At 47.8% G+C, this 21,075-nt stretch overlaps 1 protein-coding gene across 9 annotated transcripts in view; it reads left to right on the top strand.

Moving 5' to 3' along the window:
* Positions 1 to 21,075, top strand: part of LOC139269036 (protein shortage in chiasmata 1 ortholog) — a 259,103-nt gene that overhangs the window by 188,104 nt on the left and 49,924 nt on the right. For 8 of the 9 annotated variants that reach the window (XM_070888055.1, XM_070888020.1, XM_070888030.1 and 5 more), the window contains 2 exons: positions 1,436 to 1,620; positions 2,341 to 2,459. In XM_070888055.1, the coding sequence (XP_070744156.1) occupies positions 1,436 to 1,620; positions 2,341 to 2,459 (304 nt within the window). The remainder of the gene's footprint in view (positions 1 to 1,435; positions 1,621 to 2,340; positions 2,460 to 21,075) is intronic. The other variant, XM_070888064.1, reaches the window with a different exon arrangement.

The following is a 21,075-nucleotide window of genomic DNA, read 5'->3' as shown; positions in this document are numbered from 1 at the left end:
ATCTGTTAGAGTGCTTTGGGCTGATCGTTGCGGATCGTAACTGCTGTCGGCGATGAGGGACATCGACTTCATACAGAGCCTGCAGCAATGGCCCTTCCCTTTAAATGAGGGAAGGAGCCACCGTTCCCAGCAGCGCTGCCCTCGACATTGGGCACCGCTGCACCGCTACTGACCCTCTTGCCAGCTTTAGCGCTCCAAGGGAAGTGGTAGTGCTTGATTTAGTGCTCCACTTCCTTCCTAGAACTCTAAACCGGAAGTTCGCGTCGGAGTCACCCACGTAGCGCCCGCCGATACTTTTGCGGTACCGCAAAAGTTATCGCCCAAACTAGGTGCTACGCAATTTCTTCCCCTATATGTGTAAGGATCCATAGCTGTCATAGTACGCACATGCACAAACTATTGATATTCAGCTCAAAGTGTGCTCAAGTGATAGAGGTCAGATTACATGTGTAATGGCTAGTAGTAATTTTTAATTTAATTTTTTTTCTTTTGTTTTTATTCATATATGAAAGTAACATAAAATCAGGAGAGGAATAGAAATAAGGGTGATGGAAGCAAGAGACACACCAATTGACTAGCTTACCAAATTCATTATTTACATATTCCTCACTCACAGGCTGCTCTCTTTCTGTCATTCTACTAGAAGAGCAGTGAGTGTCAGACTTCTCCAGGACTCTGATGCCAAATCTGTCCTGTGCTCCATTGGCAGAGGCATTTTTTATTGTTGGATGAAATGATTAATGTAAATTTTACCTGTCCCAGAGATGAGGTGTCATGTGAGGATCTGGTCGACATCTAATCAAAAGTCATTAGCTAATGGGTTACATCATCATCAACTTGCACTTGTATAGCCCCTTTAACATAGTAAAATGTCCCAAGGTGCTTCGCAGGAGTGTTATCAAACAAAATTTGACACCAAGCCACATAAGGAGACATTAGGGCAGATGACCGAAAGCTTGGTAAAAGAGGTAGGCTTTTTTTTAAGGAGCATCTTATAGGAGGAGAGAGAGGTAGAGGATCAGAGCGGTTTGGAGAAGGAATTCCAGAGCTTAGGGCCTAGGCAACTGAAGGCATGGCCACCAATGGAGAGGCGATGAAAATCAGGGATGCGCAAGAGGCCAGAATTAGAGGAACGCAGAGGTATCACAGGCTTGTAGGGCTGGAGGAGGTTACAGAGATAGGGAGTGCAAGCCCACAATAACAAGATTGTGAAATAAATTTCTTAGTCTGCTGCACAATTAGCAGGAATAATTGCTTATGATACTAAGTAGGTTATAGCTATTAGTAGCTCATATTAGTGTGAATATCCGTAACACAGTCTCCAATCCAGCTCCATTGTTAGGTGTTCTGTGATAATGGTAAATAATTTGTAACAATATACTCCTCATTCATTCTTTTTTGTCATGCCATGATTATCTGCATCGTCCATTTCCAGCCTGGAAAGACATTCCTGTTTGGTAGCATACAGTCATCACATTGGAGCAGATTTCCCTTGGGTTCAGTTCTCTTTGGTGGTAGAATACGATTACATGGAGAATTCGTGCTGGGCTGAGCTCAGTAAGCAGCAGAATATAAATCATATGATCTTTAAAACCATACTTCCTAAAGGTCCAGAAGCAGGTAACAATATCTGAAAAGAAAGTCTATTACAATTATTACATGAGCTCTTCATTTATTAAATTAATCTTGAATTAATTTCAACTGTTTTAAAATCAACCTCATTTCTATCATAGATTGCTGTGCAGCATGTACATATTTTTATAAATGAAGAAAACTTCATGATTTGAGTGGTAATAGGATTTTCACCTTACTGAGAGTAAACAGGCTACTGCTTCCCTGGGGGAAATCATACTATTGAGTTTTCAGTTCAGTAACCTAAATCCTGCCCAGGCAGTTGCTGCTAAGTTGATTCTCAGTAGAATCTGAGGGAAAATATACAACTTAAAAAAAGATTAAATCGGGCATATCATGTGGCAGTAGCTCACTGTCCCTCCCACCGCCAAGGCAGAGAAAGTGGTGTAAAGCTGTGATAACCGCATAGATAATTTACATGCAGCTTCTGCAATAATACAAGAACATGAACTATAGAAGGGTCTGTACAGTCCTTTGTCCTATTGCCCCAAACATGGGTCTTAATTCAGCCTCAGAATAGCACCTCTTAGTACATTTCAGATCAAAAATCTTCGACTTCTCTGACTGAGACTATAGTTTAGTGCCAGTTTTTGCCAAGTTCAGTATAACAGTACATTTGGCTGCACAGTGTTTGCATGTATAATAGATCCTCCTTTAGAAAAAAAATGTTACTGTAATGAGTAATAGTTCCTTTTTGTTCTTTCGGAGATATGTTAACCATTAAGTCTGAATTCCTGTTGATGGAGCTGCAGATTCCGTATATGTTCCTGATGTCTGAAGGCTTGTTGAATACTCCAACCATGCTCCAAATTCTAGAATCAAGGTACCTTTTACAATTGTCTTGACTAGCTATTGATTTATAAAATGCTTAGATGGGAACAATAAAATAGTTACAATAAATTCAGTTATTTTCTCCCTCTTGTGCATTTTAGTCCTCCATCCCCCTTTTATCACCAATACCAATGTAAAGAGGGCAAGCAAGCAACTTACTCCCTGGTCTTTGCAGTAGTTTTGATCTTCCAGAATTCCCTAAATTCTAGAATGGTCCCCATGGATTGGAAGGTAGCAAATGTAACCCTGTTGTTCAAAAAAGGAAGGAGAGAGAGAACCAGGAACCAAAGGCCAGTTAGCCTGACATCAGAAGTAGGAAAAATACTGGAACCATTATTAGGGATGTGGTAACAGGGCACTTGGAAAATCACAATATGATTAGGTAGAGTCAACATGGTTTTATGAAAGGGAAGTTGTGTTTGACAAATCTATTAAAGTTTTTTGAGGATGTAACTAGCAGGGTAGATAAAGGAGAGCCCGTGGATGTAGTGTATTTGGTCTTTCAGAAGGCATTCGATAAGGTGCTACTTAGGAGGTTGTAACATAAGATTAGGGCTGATGGGATTGGGGATAATATATTAGTCTGCATTGAAGACTGGTTAAAGGATAGAAAACAGAGAACAGGAATAAATGGGGGATTTTCTGGATGGCAGGGTGTAACTAGTAGAGCGCTGCAAGGATCGGTGCTTGGGCCTCGGCTATTTACAATCTATATCAATGACTTAGACGAGGGGACTGAGTATAATGTATTCAAATTTGCTGATGATACAAAGCTAGGTGAGAAAGTAAGCAGTGAGGAAGACACAAAGAGGCTGCAAAGGGATATAAACAGGTTAAGTAATTGGGCAGGAAGGTGACCACCTTAAACATTCACCCCCTTCACCACCGGCGCACTGGCTGCAGTGTGTACCATCTATAAGATGAACTGCAGCAGCTCGTTGAGACTTCTTCGACAGCACCTCCCCAAACAAGTGACCTTTGCCACCTAGAAGGACAAGGGCAGCAGGCTCATGGGAATACCACCACCTCCAAATTCCCCATCAAGTCATAAACCCTCCTGACTTGGAAATATATTGCCGTTCTTTTATCATCGCTGGGTCAAAATCCTGGAACTCCCTACCCAACAGCACTGTTGGAGTAGCTTCACCACATGCAGCGGTTCAAGAAGGTGGCTCACCACCACCTTCTCAAGGGAAATTAGGGATGAGCAATAAATGCTGGCCTTGCCAGTGATGTCCAGATCCTGTAAATGATTTTTAAAAAGATGGAGTATAATGCGGGGAAGTGTGACATTATCCACTTTGATAGGAAGAATGGAAAAGAATATTTTTTAAAAGGTGAGAGACTAATAAATGTTGTTATTCAGAGGGATTAGGGTGTCCTTGTACACGAATTACAAAAAGTTAACATGCAGGTACAGCAAGTAATAAGGAAGGCAAATGGTATGTTAGCCTTTATTGCAAGGAGTGTAAGAGTAAGGAAATCTTGTTGCAATTATATAGGGATTTGGTGAGACCACACCTGGAATACTGTGTACAATTTTAGTCTCCTTACCCAAGGAAGGATATACTTGGTTTAGAAGGGATGCAACGAAGGTTCACTAGATTGATTCCTGGGATGACAGTGCTGTCCTATGAGGAGAGATTGAGTAGAATGGGCCTATACTCTCTGGAGTTTAGAAGAATGAGAAGTGATCTCGTTGAAACTTATACATTTCGCAGAGGGCTTGACAGGGTAGATGCTGAGAGATTGTTTCCCCTGACTGGAGAGTCTAGTACTAGGGGCTATAGTCTCAGGATAAGGAGTCGGCCATTTAGGACTGAGATGAAGAGGAATTTCTTCAGTCAAAGGTTTGTGAATCTTTGGAAATCTCTACCCCAGAGGTCTATGGATGCTCAGTCATTGAGTATATTCAAGACTGAGATCGATAGATTTTTGGACTCTAAGGCAATCAAGGGATATGAAGATAGTGCGGGAAGGTGGAGTTGAGGTAGAAGATCAGCCATGATCTTATTGAATGGAGGAGCAGGCTCCAGGAGCAATATGACCTATCCTGCTCCTATTTCTTGTGTTATTATGCTCAGGGAGGTGTGCAAGAGCTATGAGGGAAACACTGATGGGTAAATTTTACAATTCAATCTCTCCTGTCTAATTTTATTCAATTTCAATAGATTAAAAATTGTGCGGATCAATCATGGGACATGATGACCTACGTCATTTAAGCTCCTAATATTGTGACTCAAAGGTCTGGACCAGGGTAGCTAAATCGTAAAATTTAAAGCAAATCATTTTTTTTTAAATCTATCAATGATAGGTCAGATACTAGGTGTTAAATACATGATTTAAAGGCAGTAACATATCTCATAGTTCAGTTAACATTATAAACTATGAGAGCAAAGTGTGAGCGATGTATTTACACCACCAGAATTCCAGTTATACACAACCTTGAAACATACCTGTACATATTTGTTAGTCTCTTTTCATGCATTAAATAATAAAAAGTCTTGCCAGATATGATTTGAGAAAGATAATGAAGGTGTACTTTGGGTGTCATCTGTTAGAACCCTTAATAAAGCATAAGCTCTTCTATGGCAAATGCTTTATTGTGTTTTGCATGTGTTATGCAATACTTTTTCTGTGGCTGCATGGCTTATGTTTGACCTGATAAACATAAGAACATAGGAAATAGGAGCAGGAGTAGGCCATTTGGCCCCTCGAGCCTGCTCCGCCATTCAATAAGATCATGGCTGATCTGATCATGGAATCAGCTCCACTTCCCTGCCCGCTCCTCATAACCCTTTACTCCCTTATCGCTCAAAATTCTGTCTATCTCCACCTTAAGTATATTCAATGACCCAGCCTCCACAGCTCTCTGGGGCAGAGAATTCCATAGATTTACAATCCTCTGAGAGAAGAAATTCCTCCTCATCTCAGTTTTAAATGGGCGGCCCCTTATTCTGAGACAATGGCCCAGAAATCCCAGTTTCTTCTTCCCACGGGCGTTCGACTAAAAATAAGAGAAAAGATGCGCATCTACCTTTTGGTCGAATGCCCACCAGAGATCCTGGACTCGAGGCCTCCTCGTCTTGCACAATGGAGCGCGTTCACGTTGGGACGTCCGCAGGAGTCACGTGGGCCTGGACACCCAATCAAAGTAAAGTATTTTCTCATTCATAGTAATAGGAGTTTCGTAAATCTGAAACTCCTATTACTATGAATGAGAAACACACCCAAACACTACATAAAACATTTTTTAAAACTCATATAAATAAACTCATATAAATTAAAATTGACACAAATGATTTTTAAAGAAAAAAATTTGCCGACTTTTTAAAAAAAAGTATTCATTATGGTTAAAAATAAATGTAACGAAGTGATGCAGAGAGCAAAATTAACCAGAACCCCCCCCCCCCCGCACACCGCTGTGTTTGGGCTCATTCGAAAGGAAATTTAATTTGGAACTATCTACCGAAAAGTTTGGAACTCTAAAGTGCTTATGGAAGAAATTACGAACTTTAATAAAATTATGAACTTTTACAAGACAAATTCAAGGCTGTGAGCGGACCTAGGGAACAAAAGAAGCCCACTTGATTATTGGAACTGTCTGGGTGTGAGGACTGAGTTAACCTGTCTGGAAGAATGAGTATTTGGAAATCATCCTCCACAAGAGACATTACCATCACAATATCACCCAGAGATAGCTCCCCATCAACATGGGTCTGGACAAACCATTTCAGCATATACATCACAAAGAGGCCCAATCCAGCCTGTATGCGAAAGACTAAGCACAAAAGGACATTGCAATTACCAAACTAATATTTCCATCAGGAAGGAGTTTTTGAACATCAACCCACCCAAGACATATCAACTTTAACGAGCCCGACAAAATATTACAAAGAAGAACCAAGCCCGCCAAAATTATACAAAGGATTGTGAACAGATTGGGCGGCAAGATTAGAACACTGAAATCATATAACTGGCCACTGTTTTCAACAGAAGTTAGAGAGAAGCGAGAGAGGGAGGAGAAAGAGGGGAGAGAGATGGTTGCTACTACCTCATCAAGACAAGGAGAGAAACCAACGCGACAGTTGTAAAACTAACTTCTTCAGTCTCGAAGTCTTGAAGTCCTGAAGGAAGGAAGAACATCACCATCTACCATTAACTATCAAAAGGATTGGTCAAGCATTAAGTCCCTGCCTGCCCTGGAGTCTAACCTAGCCAGAATTAGGTATTGGGAGGTGGGAGGTATAATTTTACTGCAACCCCCTTTGAATGTGTAGTGTATGGTACTTTATTAGAGTGATTTTTAAATTTGACCTTGTACCTTTCCTTGTATTGTCCTTTATTAGAGTGATTTTAAGTTTGGCCGTGTATTTTTCTTACTAGAGTAATAAGCCCGTATTACCTTGACTGTAATAAAACCAAAGTTCTTTGCATCAAACCAGCATCCTCTGCACTTTTGTCACACCCCCCAAATAAATCCAGAGTACAGAACCCAAGGGAGGGGAAGCGATTCGAAACCGCTCAAGTTAGTCAGAAGGGAACCTGACCCCCTCATAGAGACCACACAGAACACATCCCACACCCGACCCCCCACCCCCCACCCCCCACCCCACCCTTACAAAATGGAGACCATGGCACGACTCTGGTACACGGGGTGTGATGTAAAGAGTACTGGTTTGAGGCAAAGAACCAAAACAGAAGAGAGGATATCCTCCTATGTGTATAAGAAAGTGAATGACACTAAAGAATGGGTGCTTAGTCTATTGCGCGCTGAGCGTCTGGCTGACGCTGCAGCCCAGTGGACAGCAAGTAAAGATCACAAAGAAGCAGTAGAGAAAGCAATTTGGTTGGTCTGTCTATAGCGGCAGGTCCAACTGCTAGACAGAATGAATGAAACATTACAGGCAGAGTTATGGGAATGCGCAGAGAACTATCAGGAAAGGGTTATGTCAGAAGAGAGATTATCAGGAGAACTCCGTAAGCTAAAACAGGAAAGGACCCAAATAATGAAAGGTTTAAAAACAGTCAGGACTATTTTCAATGTCAGGTTACCAAGGCCAAAAGTATTGAAAAGTCACTAAGGGAGGAAAGCACTTGCCTCACCCTACAAGTAAAAGAGCTCCAGGAAAGATTAAAGGATGTGCAAGCAGCGTATCAAGTAGCTAGCACTAATGGGTTTGAATCGGGAGACCACGGTCCCTGCCAGCAACAAATTAAATGTTTAAACCTTGCTCTGTCCAAGGCAAAAGGCATGGTATGCCTAATAAGCCCAGGTACAACCCAGGTAAACCTGGAAGAGAAGGAAGAAACTACCTGCCCACTACCTGTGGACCGGTGACTACACCTGCGCAGCAGCAGGAGGGGCAAATCAGTTGCGGGGCGGAGAGGGATAGTGAACCACCACCACCTGTAGCACTGAGTTTCAGCTCAGCTTGGCCGCAGGGAGGAGAGGGAGGCGAGCCAGAACAGGGAGAGCCAGAACCAGGGCCAATGTGCCCGGTCCGGCAACAGAAGTTTGGCCCGCCCACCCTAAACGGGGGTCCAGGGCCCCTGGAAAGTCAGTTTGTGGTCCCCCACATTCCCCACCAGCTTAGGGCTATGATAAGCCACCTGGGAAAGCTAACTCCAAAGGGAGACCCCTCGGTTCACTTCGTGGAAGTGGAACAGGCAGGGGATATTAATGGGTGCAATGATGCAGTAATGGCAAAGAAGCTTCTCCTATCTCTAGACAGCAAACTGTACCAGTCCCTCTCGACTGAGAGCAAAAGAGAACAGAAAACACTTGCTGCCATCCAGAAAGACATTTTAGAAGCTATGGGCTGCAATGATGGGAGTCTCTTCTCTAGAAGTAGAGAAAACGGTGCAGCTCACAGGAGAAACCCCACAGGCTTTCGCAGACTGACTGTGGCCGGTGTACAAAAGCGCCTGCGGTGGGGACATAGACAGAGATCACTTAAACCCGGATGAATTAACACACTGGCCCCGAAGCCTAGTAGCTAACAGTTTACCCAGAATAAGAACCAAGGCTGAGGCCTGGTTCGACCCCAGAGATCCCCAAGCCACAGAACAGGGAGTGCTTAGACAGCTGACACTAGCTTACAGAAACGGCAGAGGGACAGAAGAGCACCCACAAAAGGGAAGGGTTCACGAAATCCGACCTAACCAAGACAAGAGGGAATGGCGCCATGAGGGGGGCAACTCCTCCCATACAAAACGTACTTGCTTTGGGTACGGAAAGAGTGGGCAATGGAGAAGGGATTGTAAAAATCCTTGTAAGAATAGCGTAGGAAAGAATTCTCCAGCCCCTGCCCAAAAGACCGAGACAGATAAGCCAGACCCTCCCCCATTCATTTGAGACCTTTTTAACTGCGCTCCGAGCCATGTTAGATGGCCCTGGGAAGGTAGCCACCGCCACCGGTACCGAGATCCCATCTGCACCCTCCCAACCAAAACAGTGACTAGGACAGGCACAGCCTGTCCACCTGTGTGCCCTCAAGTATGATGCGTGGGGGAGACCGACCGTACAGATGGAAGTGGAAAAGGTGAAAGGGACTTACCTGCTGGATACCAGTACCTCAAGCACCCTTGTCTATGCAGCTAACCCCGCTGCCTCACCTCTGTCTAACGGGGTCCCCTACAACTTGTGGGTTTCACAGGCACTGAACAGACTGACTCATTCTCCGTTCCGCTCTCCATTCATTTAGGTATACTCCACACTAAGTGGATGTGTCCTGATGAAATGGGAGCAGGAAGGGAGAGGGATCCTGGGGGTTGACTTCATCCTAGGCCATGGGATCCGAGTGGATTTAAGAAACCACTGTCTTTGGGGGTCAGTCTGTACGTGACAGGAGAGTGGGGTGATGGTTATCCCGGGAAAACAGGGAAAAGGGACGGTGTACACCATGAAACCAAAGGAGGGTTACGACCTTGAATCACTGGTCAGTAACACCCCGATAGAATATCAAGAATATGTGAGGAAAAACCTTGCAGCTTTTGCCACTCACAAACACGACTGTGGGAGAATAAACGGGGTCGAGGTTAGCATAAATGGGGACCCCATGACCCGACTGCAGAAAAAGTACAACTTCCCTAGGGAGGCGGAGGCAGACATGGAAACAGCCTTGGGTTCTCTGGTTAAACAGGGGGCATTGAGACCAATAGCTACCCATGTGAACTCTCCATTGTGGCCGGTTAAGAAACCGGACAACTCCTGGAGAGCCACGGTGGACTATCGAGTACTCGACTGTAACATCCCCGCCTGTGCACCCACTGTTGCTGCTGTCGCCGACCTCATTGGAAGTATCCCAGCCTCTGCGACCACCTTCACGGTGCTGGATATTTCTAACGGGTCCTGGTCCATACCTTTAAGAAGGGAAGATCAGTACAAGTTTGCTTTTACCTTTAAAGGACAGCAATACACTTGGAACTGTCTCTCTCAGGGCTTCCACAACAGCCCCAGTATTTTCCATCAGTGTATGGCCAACTGTTTAAAGAGTTTCAGCAGACACCAGCAGTTAGTACAGTACGTAGATGACCTGCTCCTGTTCACCGATTCTTGCTCCCACTTCATCAGGACACATTCACTTAGTATGGAGTATACCTAAATGAATGGAGAGCGGAACGGAGAATGAGCCAGTCTGTTCAGTGCCTGTGAAACCCACAAGCTGTAGGGGACCCCGATAGACAGAGGTGAGGCGGCGGGGTTAGCTGCATAGACAAGGGTGCTTGAGGTACTGGTATCCAGCAACTAAGTTCCTTTCACCTTTTCCACTTCCATCTGTATGGTCGGTCTCCCCCATGCATCATACTTGATGGCACACAGGTGGACAGGCTGTGCCTGTCCTAGTCACGGTTTTGGTTGGGAGGGGGCAGATGGGATCTCGGTACCGGTGGCAGTGGCTACCTTCCCAGGACCATCTAACATGGCTCAGAGCGCAGTTAAAAAGGTCTCAAACGAGTGGGGGAGGGACTGGCTTATCTGTCTCGGTCTTTTGGGCAGGGGCTGGAGAATTCTTTCCTACGCTATTCTTCCAAGGATTTTTACAATCCTTCCTCCAGTGCCCACTCTTTCCGTACCCAAAGCAGGTACGTTTTGTATGGGAGGAGTTGTCCCCCTCGTGGCGCCATTCCCTCTTGTCTTGGTTAGGTCGGATTTCGTGAACCCTTCCCTTTTGTGGGTGCTCTTCTGTCCCTCTGCCGTTTCTGTAAGCTAGTGTCAGCTGTCTAAGCACTCACTGTTCTGTGGCTTGGGGATCTCTGGGGTCGAACCAGGCCTCAGCCTTGGTTCTTATTCTGGGTAAACTGTTAGCTAGGGGGAGGAGCATGGCCCACTGCTGGCTGAGCTGCTGGAGCTGCTGAAAGAAGAGGGATTTAAAGTAAACCCCAAGAAGGCACAGATCGGCCTGAAGGAAGTAAAATTCCTGGGACTGGCTGTGTGCGCTGGGGAGAGAGCCATTGACAAAGCTAGAAGGGAAGCAGTGCAGAAGTTACCCGCCCCCAACACAGTAACAGGAGCAAGATCTTTTCTAGGGCTCACCGGGTACTGCAGAGATTTCATTGAGGATTATGCAGCCACAGCAGCCCCTCTGCTCCGACTCCTACACAAGAGAGTGGAGTGGAGAGCGAGGCAACATTTATCCAACTCAAGAAAGACCTGCAGACCGCGCCAGCTCTAGGGGCCATAGATGGGGGTAAAGAGTTTTTCCTGGAGGTAGCAGCCAGTGGGGACAGCCTGAGAGCAGTACTGCTCCAAGAGCGGCACGGCCGGCTGAGACCAGTGGTCTACTCCTCCAGGATACTCACTGATGTGGAGAAGGGATAGTCCAACTGTGAGCGGCACCTCCTAGTCACTCACTGGGCTGTAAAAAGATCACTGATTTTCACAGAGGGTCCCCTATCACACTCCTTACCCACCATACGCCCACCCAAATGCTCCTGGATGGGAGAATCAAGGACGGGACAGTGAGCAGTGCCCGCATTGCTCGCTGGACCCTGGTCCTCTCTCAAATAGACCTAAGGGTAAAGGGTCTCTGCGAGCCAAGACTCGCAGCCAACATGATTTATCCAGGGTCAGCCCACCGGTGTTCCGTAGAAGGGGTATGGGAAATTAACATAGGCTTTCGGGCTGGGTTACACCCCACAGGCCGAGAGATCTATGTGGACGGTTCAATCACAGTATCTGCGGGTGAGTGACTCACAGGCTGCGGAGTTTATGATCCCAAGGCAGGCATTGCCCTGGTGATTAAACTCCCCAGTACTATGAGTGCCTAGCACGCTGAACTGTCTGCAGTGGTGTACGTAGTCACACACCCCAAAGAATTCCCTATCCCATACACGATTTGCTCAGACAGTATGTTCACATGCAATTCGTGTACGGAGTACCTGGCTATTTGATCCCGCTGTGGATACACATCTGGCAATTAAGCCCCTACTGGAAAAGATCATGAAAGCCGTAGGGGAGGAAGGGAATATCTACATAAGGTGAAGGCACATTCCACCACTGAACCCCGTAACGAGGGAAACCAGCAGGCTGACATGTTAGCCAAGCAGGGGGCCCGCACGGGCAAAGTCTGGGATCCGTACAACTCAGGACCCATAGCAACAGTCGGGCAGGATGGGGACGGCAGGGAAGGCAGGGATAGCTTTGCCCCTGGACCTAAAAACGGTCCAGACCCAAGACCCCGTCCTCAAAACTGTCCTGAACACGCTAGCTAAAGGGGAAAGGATAGATGGCCCGTACGGCACCGCAGCCATTGCCATTAAAGAAAGCATGCTGTTCAGGGGGAAGCAATGGGTAGTACTGCAACATCACCGGAGAGAATTCCTCCAGCTGACCCACGAGGGTCCAGGAGCAGGACACCCCGGACCTGAGACCACTTGGCAATGTGTGGAACAGGCAGGGTGGTGGCCAGGACTCAGGGAAGACGTTTGCGAGTTCTGCGCTAGCTGTCTGGTGTGCGCGGCCAACAACCCCGACCCCCAGAAAAGAAAGGTGTCTATGGGACATATCAGGAGGGTAGAGGGGCCCTGGAAGTCGATCCAAATCGATTACATCGGGCCCCTACCCACCGCCCAGGGAGGTTACAAGTATTGCCTAGTCTTGGTGGATATATTCACCAAATAGGTGGAAGCCTTCCCATGCCGAACAGCCACTGCCCTGGGAACAGCTATGATCCTGGTCAGAGAAGTGTTCTCTCGATGGGGACTACCACAATACATGGAGTCCGACCAAGGGAGTCACTTCACCGGGTAGGTGATGCAGGAGACCCTTAAGGTACTCGGCATCAAAGGGAAATGGCATGTCACCCACAACCCGCAGTCATCCGGGCCTGTGGAGCGTTTAAACATCACTATCAAAGAAAGGCTGCGCAAAGAGACGGGGACTCACCCAAAGGGTGGGTAGAGGTTCGACCACTGGTCCTCATGGTGATCCAGGCCAGCCAGTCAAAGAGCACGGGATACTCCCCGTACGAGCTCATGACCGGCAGAGCCATGAGAACCCCCACCCATGTGTTAGCCCTGGAACTCATGGAAGGTCAGCTTAGGGAAGTGAACCGGGACAGCTTTGTCAGGAATCTGTTTGAACACCTTAAACAGATTCACTGGCAGGCTGCTAACAACATGGGAAAACAGCATCGGAGCAACCGACTGCTGCTAGAACCCCGCAAGCACCATGAGTGGGAGATAGGGGACCAGGTCACGGTGAGGAACTACGCTAGAGTAGGGGTCTTTGAGGCACTGTACATGGGACCGTACCACATTGTCGACAAGGCAAGCCCCATGGTCTATGCCATAAAATTTCCCCGCTGAACAAAGTGGTTCTACAGAAATCAGTGCAAACTTTTCAAACCAGGGGCTGCAGTTAAACGTAAGGGACAGCCAAAACCTGTAAACCGTGCTAAAGACAGGGACCCCCAGCCAACAGCCCCCGACTGTGGAAATCCCACAGGGGACGTGGCAGATCCACAGACTGCACCTAGAGGGGCGGTGGACTGTGTTACTGGAGGAGCTGTCCCCCCAATCATTTGGGACTCGGACACACCTCCAGCAGCCGGAGCCTTAAGAAGAACTCCCTGCACACCACGGCCAAAGACACCGTGGTCACCAGCACTCCAATTTAAATGGTTCAGCCCCGGGAGAGGGACCAGCCGCAAAAGGGTACCTAAGGTCAGAGACCAGCCCGCGAGCAGGGACACCCAGACGGTAGCCTTGGGCAACGAGGGACCCTCAGAAGAGATAGTGGTGGACCAGCCACCAAGTGAGAGTCCCCAGCCTGTAGCCCGCAACCAGGCAGCCACTCCCAAAGGAGCGGTGTGCTGCAGCACCGGAGGGGACGTTCCCCCGATAGTGTGGGACTCAAACCCACGTCCGGTCAGGGTACTTAGGGTTAGACGGTGCAGACCAATCTATTACCTACCTCGCTGGACACCCAGTGGGAGAAGAAGAAAAAGAGAATGCAGGAATTAACCTGGCCACCCGGAGACGGGTGGCAGATGTACATATATAGCGATGTGAATTTAAGGATGTTTAGCAATATGAATTTAAGTATGTTTAGTGAATAAGTTTAGAATAGTGTAAGATTTATCTGTATAATGATTAAGTATATATGTATTAGTAACTGGGATAAGGAAAAGAATCTACCTGTGCAGCTGTTAAAAGAAGCACAGGCCGGGTAATGCCCAAGAGTAAGAAGAATCTATTAAGGAAGCACCGGTAAGATAAGAGCAAAACGACTGTGAGATAAAGTTAAAAGCAATCAGTCCACAAGGAACTGAATAAGACAGCCAGTCGATTAAAGACGACACTATGTCTGAAAAGACTATGAGCCCAAATTGGAACTCAGTCACCTTTGTCAAGCCAGAGAGCTTTCTCAGAGCTAGACAATCAGTTTTATGTGCCCCTACAGGAGAGAGAGCAGCATGAGAAGGATCCTATTTCTGCTCGCCCTGATAAGGATGAGCAGCAGCGACCGAGGAGACGTGGAAGAATCCCTCATTTACGGGTGTTCAGGAGGAAGAACACCGATCGTAACCGCCGGGGGTGGCCCCCGAAACGTGGAAGAACTCGCCGTTTACGCCCACGAGGGAAGATGGCCAGGGTGGCTGGGATCTAATTCTACCCACTACTCCAACCAGGAAGGTTTTACCTACGGGGAGGCCTCACTTCCATGCCCCCGGATGCGGATCATCGCTGCCCGAGTCAGTGTTACAGAGGGAAAGCGTGTGTGTTTGACTTGCAACGGGAACATTCCCCTGGGAAAATGGTGGTGGCTCAGAAAACTCAACAAGGACGAAAGGGACCAAGAATCGGACTGGGAAAGACTCGGTAATGATACGTACCGCACCATCACAGGGACATGGGGAGGAGTGACAGTGTGTTGAGACAAATGGTGGGAATCCGAACAAGGAATTTATGTTTGCATGTGGGGATCAGAGAATATTTGTCCCGCAGGCATATCGATCGCCTTCGCCAGACAAGGGCAAGATGAAGGGGAAGGGATGGGGTGGGATTCTAGCCTACACGGGTGCGCGGTCCCACACTCCCCACTCCCAGTTATCGCCACCGAACTTGTCATGTATTCAACTATCATTGTAATCCATGTATAAACTGACCTAAGTTGTACACCATGAGAACATTGATCACAAGGGGGTGAACTTGTGGGAGACACTGCTAACCTGGACTCTCAGGTATAAAAGGGGAAGCTCCACCCATCTTCTCCACTTCAGTGCTGGCTAATAAAGGACTGGTCACAGAATGACCTTCTCTCTAGTATGGGCCTCGTGTGCATTTGTACTCTATAGTAAGGATATATTATTGGCGACGAGAAACTGGGATTTAAACCACACGAGCATGGCCACTAGCAGCACAGACGAGAGGTACTGTGTTGGTGATGATTGGGACGATTTTATTGAGAGACTACAGCAAAGTTTCATCACTAAGGAATGGCTGGGACAGGATTCGGTCGACAAACGCAGGGCTCACCTCCTGACGGTTTGTGGATCCAGGACGTGCTCCCTGATGAAGGTCCTTCTAGCGCCAGAGAAGTAAATTGATCAGGAAACACTTTAAATCAGCGAGCAGCATGCACATGGCGAGACACTGGTTTTACACGTACCAGCGGCGAGAAGGGCAAAGCGTTCCAGACATTGTGGCAGACCTCCGGCGAGCCTATGTAAGTTCCCAGATGCATGCAGAGCAGAGATGCTGCGAGACTTTTTTATTGAGGGCATCGGGCACGCTGGGGTTTTCAGGAAACTGATTGAGACCAAAGACTTGACCCTGGAAACGGCGGCTTTGATGGCCCAGACATTTATCTCAGGGGAGGAAGAAACCAGAATGATGTTTGACAAAAATCTTGGTTTAAATGCAGCAAATGGACAGGGCGTAAACATTGTTAACGCGGCACACAGTTCTCCAGGCAGACAGGGGCAATCGGACATGCCCGAGCATGTAGTCGAACCCAAAGGGGGAATTCAACAGAGACAATGGCTAGCTGAATGGCGATTCATGCCATCACAAGGGACAATGCGGCCAGTAATGGGGCCATCAACACTGTCAATGGTGCATTTAAGGACAGTTACAGAGACAGTCAGAGACGATTCACTCGAAATGGACCTTTTGTTTCCAACAACTGCTCATGTTGGAGGTGTGGAGGCAAACACACTGCCAGAGCTTGCAGGTATCAGCAATATACCTGCAGAAAATGCAATGCCAGCGGTCACTTGGCGCGTATGTGGAGGAAGACTGCAGCCAGGTTGATGTACGAGGAGGACGGGGACGATATAAGCTCTATGGGGCCAAATGGACACTGGAGGAAATCACTGGAAGCTGAAGTTCAGCGAGTTCATGTGGAGCACATATACAGTTCATGCACCAGGATGTCACCGATAATGATGGAAGTGCTCCTCAATGGCACCCCAGTATCAATGGGGGCCAGCCAGTCCCTGATGAGTATCAAACAGTTCGACAAGTTGTGGGCGTCCAAGGCCAAGAGGCCAAAATTATTGCCGATTGACGCACAGCTACGGACACCCAGAAAGAAGATCATTCCGGTGCTAGGCAGCTCCACGGTAGTCGTGACCCACAAAGATTCAGAGAACAGGTTGCCGCTCTGGATTGTCCCGGTGGACAGTCCCGCACTACTGGGGAGGAGTTGGCTTGCTGTCATGAACTGGAAATGGGGCGATGTCGATGCAATTTCTTCTGTGGAGCGAATATCATGCTCACAGGTCCTGCACAAATTTGACTCACTATTTCAACCCGGCATTAGCATTTTCATGGGGACCAAGGTAGTGATTCACATAAACCCGGACGCCAGGCCAGTACACTACAAGGCCAGAGCGGTGCCGTACGTGATGCGGGAAAAGATAGAAGGCGAATTGGGCCGCCTGCTGAGGGAAGGCATCATCTCGCCAGTCGAATTCAGTGACTGGGCGAGCCCGATTGTGCCGGTGCACAAGGCGGATGGGTCAGTCAGGATATGTGGTGATTACAAGGCCACCATCAATCGGGTGTCACTCCAAGACCAGTACCCGCTACCGAGAGCGGAGGATCTCTTTGCGATGCTATCCGGTGGCAAACTTTTTTCAAAATTGGACCTGACCTCAGCTTACATGACCCAGGAGCTGGCGAGTGAGTCGAAGAAGCTGACCACCATCACGACACACAAGAGGTTGTTGGAGTATAACAGATGTCCATTCGGGATTCATTTGGCCGCCGCGATCTTTCAGCAAAATATGGAAAGCCTCTTCAAGTTGATTCCAAGGACGGTGGTTTTTCAAGACGACATCCTCATCACGGGCCGCGATACTGAAGAACACCTCCACAACCTGGAGGAGGTGCTACACAGGCTGGATCAGGTAGGTCTGCGACTAAAAAAGGCGAAGTGCGTCTTCCTAGCTCCAGAGGTAGAATTCCTGGGGATGAGGGTAGCAGCAGACGGGATCAGACCTACCGCGTCCAAAACGGAAGCGATCCAGAGAGCACACAGACCCCGTAACACGATGGAGCCGCATTCGTTCCTGCGGCTCCTGAACTATTTTGGTAACTTTCTTCCCAAATTGAGCACGCTGTTAGAGTCGCTACACGTGCTCCTACGCAAAGGTCGTGAATGGGTCTGGGGAGACAGCCAGGAAAGGGCTTTTGATAGAGCACGCAATTTGTTATGCTCCAACAATCTATTAACGCTATATGACCCATATAAGAAACTTGTTTTAACGTGCGATGCGTCATCCTATGGGTTCGGGTGTGTGTTGCAGCATGTTAATGCCAAATGTCAGTTACAGCTGGTAGCTTATGCCTCCAGAAGTCTGTCCCAGGCAGAAAGGTGCTACGGGATGGTAGAAAAGGAAGCGCTTGCATGTGTATATGCAGTAAAGAAAATACACTAGTACCTGTTTGGCAGGAAATTTGAGTTGGAGGCAGATCATAAACCCCTAACGTCCCTTTTGGCCGACAACAAGGCCATAAATGTAAATGCGTTGGCCCGCATAAGAGGTGGGCACTCACGTTAGCCGCCTATGACTATACCATTTGGCACAGACCGGGCACTGAAAACTGCGCCGATGCACTCAGCAGGCTCCCACTAGCCACCTTCGAGAGGGCAACCGAGCATGCTGCTGAAATGGTCATGGCAATTGAAGCTTTCGAAAGCGAAGGCTCACCCGTGACAGCCCGTCAGATCAAAGTCTGGACAAATAGAAACCCGTTACTTTCTTTAGTCAAGAAAGGTGTCCTGAATGGAGACTGGGCAGCCACGTACAGGGCATGCCCTGAGGAATTTAAACCATTTCACAGGCGCAAGGATGAACTCTCGATTCAGGCCGATTGCCTACTATGGGGAAACCGAGTAGTCATGTCCCAGATGGGCAGAGAGGCGTTCATCCCGAGAACTCCACAATTAGCACCCGGGCATTGTCATGATGAAGGCAATTGCCAGGTCACACATTTGGTGACCAGGGATAGATGCAGACCTGGAACTTTGTATTTGCAGGTGCAACACGTGTGCCCAGCTGGGCAATGCGCTCAGGGAAGCCCCCCTTAGCCCCTGGTCCTGGCCCACCAAGCCATGGTCACGCATCCATGTGGACTACGCAGGTCCTTTCATGGGAAAAATGTTTTTGGTTGTAGTGGACGCCTACTCCAAATGGATCGAGTGTGACATTCTCAATTCAAGCACATCCTCTGCCACGATAGAAAGTCTACGGCAATGTTCGCCACCCATGGTCTACCGGACGTCTTGGTCAGTGACAATGGCCCGTGCTTTACTAGCATTGAATTCCAGGACTTCATGGCAGGAAATGGTATCAACCATGTCAGAACGGCACCGTTCAAGCCGGCCTCAAATGGCCAGGCAAAATGAGCAGTGCAGATAATCAAACAGGGGATGCTCAAAATCCAAGGGGGTTCCCTACAAAGCCGCTTATCACGCCTCCTGTTGGCCAATAGATCCCGACCACACACGCTCACAGGGGTTCCACCCGCAGAGCTGCTAATGAAAAGGATGCTCAAAACCAGAGTATCCCTTATACACCCCACCATGAAAGAAATTGTTGAGAGCAGGCGCCGGTCACAATGTGACTACCATGACAGGAATGCGAGGGCGCGATGTATTGATGTCAATGACCCTGTCTTTGACCTCAACTACGCTGCAGGGACCAAATGGCTCGCAGGCACTGTGATTGCCAAAGAGGGGAATAGGATTCTAGTAGTTAAACTTACCAATGGACAAATCTGCCACAAACACGTGGATCAAATAAAAAGGAGGTTCAGCAACCCCATAGAAGAAGCAGGGGAAGAACACGTTGTAGAGTTCACTCCACCACAGGTGACCGAACACCGGAACCAAGTGGAGGAGAGCCCAGTCACTGTGGGCAGTCCGGATAGGCCTGAGGCACCGCAAACAGCAGACACTCAGGCCAGCGCCCAACAACCAGAGCCCCAACTCAGGCGCTCTACAAGGGAGCGTAAACCACCAGAGAGACTTAACCTGTGATCCCAATAAGACTTTGGGGGGGAGGTGATGTCATGTATTCAACTGTCATTGTAATCCATGTATAAACTGACCTTAGTTGTACACCGTGAGAACACTGACCACTAGGTGGTGAACTTGTGGGAGACACTCCTAACCTGGACTCTCAGGTATAAAAGGGGAAGCTCCACCCATATTCTCCACTTCAGTGCTGGCTAATAAAGGACTGGTCACAGAGTGACCTTCTCTCTAGTATTGGCCTCGTGTGCATTTGTACTGTATAGTAAGGACACATTAGAACTAAGAGCACAAATTAAGAAACCCCTGCCCACAACCCCGCCAATATGCACAGTAATAGAAAGGTATCCTACCATCACCAAGGGACCCGGGAACAGATTAGTATTGGTACCGACCGAAAGGTGTTATATCAGGGGGTACATTATGCAGTAGCTTCAGTAATATTAAACCTTACCGAAGTACACCTGCCTGCATGGTGTCCGAAGAAAACAGAGCTGCTATACGAGGCCCTAATTAGAGACATATTTAAGAAATTTTATGAGTTAGACTTTGGAAATGTAGACAAAGCAGATCTATACACCCTCAACGCTAGGGACACCATGGACTCGGGGAGACCTCGAAGGGGAATCATAAACGATGTTTTCACTACCTACAATACAGCATCCTCTGTAATAAATAACCTAGATGACATAGAACTGCAAACACAGATAAACAGTTTAAAGACCCAATTGAGGAAAATCCTAAAACAGGAGAACACTGTAGTAGGATCAGAACTACACGAGGACCAGGCTATGACTGTCCATTTAAAAGAAATAGTGGCTCTGCTGGAAAAACATGCACAGACAGTGAATGCACTTATACGGGAGGATAGAAACGCTTCTGACCAGGCTGCACAGAACGAGGTGTGCGTATTGTATGGGGCATGGTTGTTGGGCGTGGGCCGCAACAACCTGGAGGATTTAAAACAAGGTGTAGTCCCCTCTTTGATCAGGAACAAGCACCTCGCAGCCCTCCACCCGTACAGCAATTCACTAAGCCAGTGCCAGCTCCGCCTAGCCACTAAAGCCTATCCTGTCCCAATAGACTGTGGGAAATCTAACCACACAATTATGGGAATAGTACTAAGGATGCCGGTCATGGGTGGGACAGCCCGACCCGCACCAGTATACCGGGTGGAGAACATTGGAGTTATTCAGGGAGGTGCACACATTCGTTTCGCAGCGGTCCTACCCTATGTCATAAAGTGGGAGCACGCTGTAAGGGGTACTGACCTCTCCGGGTGCCGGAGCTGGGATGCACACGTAATATTTTGTCCCCAGTACTTAAGTGCCCATTCAAAGTCACAGTGTGGGTTTAAAGCTGCTGGCGCACAGCCTGTTAACTGCACCATGGAAGTAATGACACAAGACCATGTCCCTCCACAGGTAGCATACATAGTGTGTCACCACCAGTGCGCCCCATTACCAACATGGACACTTCTGGTGTCCGGTAAGTGACAGCAGTTTTTGCTTCAAACCTGAGGCATCAGTTCAAGTGGCCCAGGAACGGATTGTCCCCATTCCTGAACCCTCCACTGTCCACCTCACTGTGAAGGAAAACATTACAAAGCTGCAGGATTATGT

The sequence above is a fragment of the Pristiophorus japonicus genome, chromosome 1 (genome assembly GCF_044704955.1).
Source record: "Pristiophorus japonicus isolate sPriJap1 chromosome 1, sPriJap1.hap1, whole genome shotgun sequence".
Lineage (NCBI taxonomy): Eukaryota > Metazoa > Chordata > Chondrichthyes > Pristiophoridae > Pristiophorus > Pristiophorus japonicus.
Note: the sequence above shows the minus strand (reverse complement) of the source record. Positions and strands in the feature narration are given on the sequence as shown.